The sequence below is a fragment of the Poecilia mexicana genome, unplaced genomic scaffold (assembly GCF_051168715.1).
Source record: "Poecilia mexicana isolate PSO_F unplaced genomic scaffold, ASM5116871v1 scaffold_10, whole genome shotgun sequence".
Taxonomy (NCBI): domain Eukaryota; kingdom Metazoa; phylum Chordata; class Actinopteri; order Cyprinodontiformes; family Poeciliidae; genus Poecilia; species Poecilia mexicana.
The window spans coordinates 27,044,342-27,051,854 of record NW_028263379.1 but is presented as its reverse complement, the minus strand read 5'-3'; the positions used below and the strand labels follow the sequence as shown (position 1 = coordinate 27,051,854).

Here is a 7,513-nt window from a genome sequence, read left to right as displayed (position 1 = left end):
CAGATAAGGAAATTTAAAGTGCACAATTGACAGAATGGACATATAGACAGGCTTTTAAAACTGATTACAGCTATTTTAAATCAGTAAGACTGATTTAAAATAGCTGTATCACCCCCTTTAAGACGAGGAGTAACAAACTAGAATTTTAAAAGGTACACCACGATATTGGGAATATACAAAAATATCACAACTCGTCAGCTCTTCATTCAATGTATATCAGCTTACAACACTGATTGCAATCAATTTACTATCAATTAATTTTGCTGACCTTATGTCTGCACTCCAGTCAGAGTAAAAGGTCAGTTTATGCCAATAAGCATCTTTAATGAATTTGCTGCCCATGCCCATATTATATCGAAGCATCTAATTTCTAATCTCATGTGTGTTCAAATCAACCTATTAATATATCCTATTTGGAATAGTAATCAAATATCCTGCCTAATAAGTGAAAGTTGGCTTGGAGTTGTTTGAAACCGCAATCCCAGTAAAGAAGTTGAAATTGAAGCTATAAAAAACCCCAAAAAAAACAAAACAAATGCACCTCAAGTCAAATTATTAAAGATTTATTTAGTTAATTTACACAAAATATTGCATGATGAAAAATTGACATCTTCCAACATCTCAGAGTCTGCAATAGCTTATGCAATGCGAGAGGAATGAAAGTGAATGAAACCCCTCAGCCGCTTAATTTAGGATAAAGCAAAATTAGAGTCATCACACAAAACTAGAGAAAGGGAAGGAAACCATGTTTGCCCAAAATGTGAATTTACATGTGTGTTACACAGATTAAAACAAAGACACAACAACATGCTATACATACAATACACAGCTATTTACTATACAAGCGATTGTGAAAGTATTGGTTTCTTAAAATATATATGTATAATTACAAGGCATTTACAACAGTAAGTATATTACAGGGCATCTAATATACATGTATTATGAAACTAGTACATTTTGTTTCACAACCCCTCATATGCGCACGCACGCACACACGCACACACACACACACACACACACACACACACACGTTTTTTAGGCCAACGAGGTGCTGAAGAATAGTTTCTTTATGAGTGGGAAAAGAGGAAAACACAAAGCCATCTACAGGTAGTCAAACTGTCAGTTTAAAAAAAAAAAAAAAAAAAGGTAATGACCACATTTTTTGTGTATATGTTGCTACTCTTAGTGAAATCTACAAATTCCCTCCTAGAACAACATACCAACCACACCTGCTTTAAATTATAACATTTAGAACATAAAGCAGCATCCATGATAGACAGCAGCTTGTATTTTCCCTTAACCGATGTAGGCTTTGATTTTTTGTGCGATGGCTCCGCAGCAGATCGGACACTTGACGAGTGACTCCGAGCACTGCTTGCAACTGACCAGATGACCGCACGGGATGAAGACGATGCAAATATCTCTGTCCATGCAGATTTTGCACTGCTTTTCCCTCTGCAGCTTCATTAGTTTCTCCATTGGGTCCTCGTCTAAAAGAAACGGGTTAAAGAAATGATACGATGCCCAACTACTTGCATGTAATTCCACTACAAATCGTTACGTTCTCTGTTGTACAAAAAGAGAAATGCACAGAACTGTAATAACAGGGTTCCAAAAATAAATAAAAAAAAGTATGGTAATTTTAGAATATTTTCTACCGACAGTCATTATTGAAGAACCTAATTCATTTCAATGGATAGCACCAATCTAGTTTTTATGTTTTCAATTCATTTTCGGGCTTTCTAATTAAATTACACTATCCAAATAATTACCTTTTTCACTGGCTGAAAATCCATTCTGATGACTTGAAGCCTAGGAGACAAAACAGGGAGTCATTTTCAGCACATGACTGAATTGATGCAAAGAAACAACAATAATAATAATAATAAACATTCACATACACAAAGAGATGCAAGGATCAGTAATTAATTTTGTTTCAAAAAGAACACGCTAAAAGGCATCAATGTTATGCTAGTTTAACACGCAGCATAGTGTTCAGGAATGTTATACAATAGCTGAAAGTTATGAATGACAACGCGCTCCAAGTAACTCATACTGCTAACCAATGGCATTAGATATGCATAGGAAAATGTACAAGATTTACTAAAACCCAACTCCAGCAACAACAGTTACATTTAAAACTAATATTACAGTATTGTAAATATTTTCCAATCCAAAATTTCATTGTTTGCCCAACTCAAATTTCAAGGTCTTATAACATTTGGGACATCTAGGAACAAAACATTTACCTACTTGACTTTTATTATCTACATACTTCACAAATCCTAAACTAGCGCAATGCTTGTTAGCATCCATTGGACAATGTGGTAGGATTATTTTACGAAATTTCATGATGTTTGGATCAAATTTGAGCATCTTTAATGAAAAATCTAGGCTTGAGTTATCCTAATCTCTAAAGCACAATTGTGATACCTTTGTTTTTAATTTTTTTTTTTTTTTTTTTGCAAAAATAAAAAAAAATTAGAAATCTGCTTTGTATTAAGAACCAAAGGTCCAATTTAAAATCCTGAACTAAGAAAACCTAGACAATAAAATTTAGTTAATGACTAATTTATGAATTCTGACAGTAACTTAAAAACCTAAGTTGTGATGCGACAAATCGAAACTGAACATAATTTATAGATGTTTTAACAGGAAAAGCTTTATTCCTTAGAAATTCAAACAGTTTTTTTGACACCATCACAGAACGTAAGGTCTGGAAGCTCAGACATTTGTCATCAAAGAGTGTCTTTTTCCTCATAAATTTATCCAAACATGGAAAATAATAAAATATCAAGCCAGCGTTTATGTTGTATCAGATAATCAAACATAAAATGAAAAAAAATAAATACTCACAGCACTTCTTTGTTCAATTCCTTTGAGCTGAATGCTGTTGACAAAAGCAGCTCCCTTTTCTTCCAACAGGAAGCTGCATCTAATCAAGAGAGAGAGAGAGAAAAACATTTAAGCATCAATAGGAAGACAGCAACAATAATATCAATGTGGATGGACTGTAGGTATACAACCAGAAAAAAAAAACCATTTAGCATTAGCATTTACCCTGGGTATTCTTTAGCATGTTCTTCCCAGGGGTCTTCATCAGGCTGCCAGCCTTTTAAACCTCCACCACAGCAGAAGCATAACACCTGGTCTTCCTGCCCTAAAAAAAAAAAAAAAAAGACAATGCCGACAGTTCTATGTTAAAGCCATAATAGCATTAAAACACTTTCTCTGCTCCTATTTCATATCTGTGCTCTACCTGTGCTGTAGAAACCGGCTCTCGCGAGCCTCTCGTGGTCGACGGGGTGCCGAACATGAGCGAAGCTACTGAGCCTCCCCTCGAAAGTCTCCATATTTCTCCCCTGGTTCACGTTTTGATCTTCCCACATCGGCTCATCTGAGTTGTCCAGCAGCGGGACGTTCCCTACGTCGTGGCCGAGGATGAAAAAGCAGTTGGGAAAGTGTGTGGCGTGTTCTTCCCAAGGCCGGTCTCCGTTTTCCCAGTTGTTCAGCTTGTTGCCGCAGCAGAAGCACTCCACCCGGTCGGCCTGTCCCAAGTAGTAGAAGCCGGCTTGAGCCAGGTCTCTGGGTCTTACGGGCGCAGTGGAGGGCCAAGATGAAAAGGTGTCCAGGCGGACCTGTTCACTCTTCATGTGAGGTATCCTGGGGTAGAGGGTCTCGTCGACCACTTCACCAGTGGACACTCGGTACTGCATGTCTTCTGCAACTTCGTCGTAGATGAGGGGGGTAATGTAATTCGGCTTCATGCTGTTTGGGTGGGAGCACACGAGGAACCGACATGATGGAGAAACCTGCACAGGCAAGAAACATACGATTACAACATGAAAAATGAGACAAAAAAAAAAAAAAAAAAAAAAAAAAACAAGTTGTTCTTACTGTAATCAATAAATACATTTACCTCCTTGTGCCTTTGCACAGGTGTGTCTCCACTATGCCAGTTCTCCACAGTCTGATTGCAGCTGAAACACTGGACGCGGTCTGCGTCGCCGGTGAAGTAAAAGCCCGCCCTCGCCAGCCGTTCAGGCGGGACTTGTCGAGCCAGGGTGGATCCCCGGAAGGACTGGAAGCGATTGTCGAACTTTGAGAAGTCAGGACAGCCATCTGACTCCAAATTGCTGTATTCGCCTTGCTCAGACATAATTGGGGGAGGAAATTGCTGGGCGGGTAAAAGTTTCAGAGGGGCAGGATATCTGAGGAGGAAAGACAGAAAGTGTTAGGTAATATGTACGCTTTGAAATGGGCCCTTTAAGAGAGGCAGCCGAGCGTTTATCACATGCAGACGCTGAATAGACCATGTGTGGGATGGGCATTCCAAAGGGAGTAACTCAGTACTCCATTACAAGACAGTAATAATAACTTTTCTCAAAGGGCAACACTGAGCACCGAGGGAAATCTAAAACACTTTTCCTTTCCAAGAACATAGATGGAATTAGTTACCATGATGAGCACACAACATATTTTATGGGCAGAATGGTACACTGTGTTCTTGACACTCAGGAAGTTGGAAAACACGTTAGGAATTCATGGCAACAATGTAATTGCGTAATCAGGGTGGTTTTAATTACAACTACCTTTTTGTCATACCGTTGTGGACATGTCTGTAAATCATGATGTGAAGGTCAAGCCTATTAATTATACACAAACATCGATCAGTTTGAGGATGGTGTGAAGCGGCTGTAAAAGGCGGTGTTTACTTTATTGATTGTGATCTTTGCACTGCATACGTGTCGAAATTCCTCCCAAGAAAGCTGTGATCAGATCAGGAAGCTCGGTCGGCAACACAATTAAATTCTCACAGTTCCCCCCCCCCCCCTCCTACGCTTTATTAAAACTGAAAGTGGAAACTTTTAAAAGGTACTTTACCACCATGTGCCAGAACACGCACGCCCACATTTTTGAATGGACATACATTAGCTTTAAAACTGTTTTACTGTTTTAATTTTAAAGTCGGAGACGAAAGCAAACTTGATTACCGTCACCTTAATCCAGTTCCACGGGACATATTACACAAACTCTGAATCATGTGAAACAAAACAGAGTATCCTCTTAAAAGTATTCACAACAATGCGTTCAGTTGAAGTTCTCAGTTTGGACTGTAACCTTGGCTCCTGTTTCTAACAGTGTCCTTTAAACCGGATTGGCAACCAGCAGCTATGTTTGCTAGTTAGATTAGCACGATGCTACTTTATGCAAATACGCAGTTCCGCATCGGTAAGAAAATCTCAATATCTACCTTTTTCACGTCTTTGGGACGGGTCCGTAGTTTCTTACTTCAATCGGTCTTAATGATATCACCACCCACAGCGAAGTACAATGACGGCTGGAGGCCGTTTATTTTATAAGCCCTCTGTTCGTGTCGTGAGGAACAAGATAAGTAGTTCCTCCCTTTCCAGAGCGCAGCAGCGTGATGACGTCACGAGAAATATTTGAATGGAATTTTTATGCTTTCATTATTTTAAGCGACCGCATTTACAAGATGTGACCCCACTGAAAAGATGGGAAAAATGTTTGACGTAGTTTACATATAATTTAAAATAATAATAATAAAAAACATATAAAAAATATTTAAGAAATTCAAACAGTAAAACGCATTATGTAGATTCACTATAAAGTGACATATTTAAAATAGTGATTATTCATTGGACCAATACTGATATGGTAAAAAAAAATACAATGCAGGGTTGCATTGTTGCAGAGTGTTGTAAAGTGAGTCTGTGAAATGTTAAATAAGACAAAACATTAACTGTTTTTTTTTCTGTTTCTGAATAAAATTATTTGAAAACGGCTTTTTGCATCGTTTAGGTCTGAAAATAAAACTTGGTTCATGATGTGAAATATTTAAGCATGACAACAAAGGAAAGGTACCATTTTATACTTCAGCCCTCTAACAGAATCTGAGTTTATTTAAATTTGACCATAAATGCAACACAGATTTAGTCCAGTTATATACTTTATAAAAAAAAGCTGTACTCTTTCCTCTCCTTTCAAATTCAAACAGTAGTTGTAGATTTGTCCGTGCGTGTGGGGGGACGATTCTCGACATCTGTGTGAAACCAACACCTGCTGTATAAATTTCACTGAGATGACTTCATGAGCCATCTCAGAGCAAATAGTTTCAGTAACAGGGAACATTCACAGGATACTTAAAATATTTCATTCATCACCACGCTTTCATGCAAATGACTGTAGAAATAGATTTGTGGGTGGCCATGAGGTTGAAATCGATGAGGTAACACCAATTTTGTCACCGTCTAAAAGTCATTCCTGGCCGTTTCCCACTAATGCCTGTTTGGCGTGGCCTGACTCAACTATGCACTATGTGGTTATAAGGCTCTTCCACTTATTGCGATAACTGATTATGTTTGAAAAACATTCATAGTTATTACTAGTGAGACAGGTATCGAGACTCCTGCTGTTCAAATCACAATACGTCCATTGTCTACCAAAACTGCTTTTTAGGTACAGCCTTGATTAAAAATATTTAGGTATCAGGTTGTATTAAAAGTACAAAATAAAGAAATGGAAGTTTTTTTTATTCGAATGTTAAAACGATGCATTGGTTAATACAGTCATTACTGTATAATTTTACTTGGAACATCTTTGTTATTTTGATTCTAATGCAGATTTATGCAAAAATGTAGAAAAAAAATACCCATTACGCTCCCACACCTGCACACTGGTGGGAGCATAGGGGCCATGGCAAAAAATATGACACTTTTTGACATTCTGTCCCTCGCAGAGTAACACGAGTCCAACAAGCTGACATAGGCTGGTAAGTTAGTCATAGCTTGCCAGTTGAAGTTTCTGCTGAATTTTGTATGTTTTTCTAAGCAAAAATAAAGAAATAAAAAACAGAAAACGTGTCAGTCATCTTTTAGCCAGCTGGTCAACAGTGCACAGCAATAAGAGGGAGAGGGACAGCATTGCTGGCCATTACTCTTTGCTTTGTTCATCTAAGAAAAGTACCATTCATGCTGGCATTTCTCTCTCTCAACGAAAGGGAACCACAGGGGACAGACAGAAAATATGCGGTCCTGAAACCGAAACTTAGCAAAACCACAAGATACCTGAATAATGGTGATGAATGAAACCTGCATTTACTTTTCAAATTGTAAAGTAAGTTTTATTTTTAAGCTCCAGCTGTGTTTGATAAGAGATCTAAAGACAATACATTTTGATAGTTTCCACCCACTGCTGGGTGGTCAGAGATTGGATTGAGTATGAATCTGGAGCAAAATGGATCAAATTGAATAGATGTTTGTTGTACATTCTAACTTACTGATGTGTTTAAGGTCATCCTTGACTTTAGAAGCTGTGCTGCAAGTCACCTGGAGTTAAATGTAGTACTTTGCTGAACAACAAACTTAAAACAATATCCTTTAGAAAAAACCCTTGAAGATGTTTTAAAAAAATGGCACCGAGCACAGAGCCATGTGCGACTCCACTACGAAATAAAGTAATAAACACTGAGGGAAAAAAAACAATCACAAAG

The 7,513-nt window shown here is 37.9% G+C and overlaps 1 protein-coding gene across 1 annotated transcript; it reads right to left on the bottom strand.

Annotated features, from left to right (window-relative positions):
* Nucleotides 1-547: 547 nt before the first annotated feature.
* On the bottom strand, nt 548-5,415 carry xiap (X-linked inhibitor of apoptosis). Its single transcript, XM_014969770.2, has 7 exons — nt 5,255-5,415; nt 3,920-4,211; nt 3,260-3,812; nt 3,061-3,160; nt 2,857-2,935; nt 1,773-1,812; nt 548-1,490 (listed from the first exon to the last, which is right to left on the bottom strand). The coding sequence occupies exons 2-7, from the start codon at nt 4,157-4,159 to the stop codon at nt 1,297-1,299; spliced, it is 1,206 nt and encodes a 401-aa protein (XP_014825256.1). The 5' UTR covers nt 4,160-4,211; nt 5,255-5,415; the 3' UTR covers nt 548-1,296.
* Nucleotides 5,416-7,513: the final 2,098 nt, after the last annotated feature.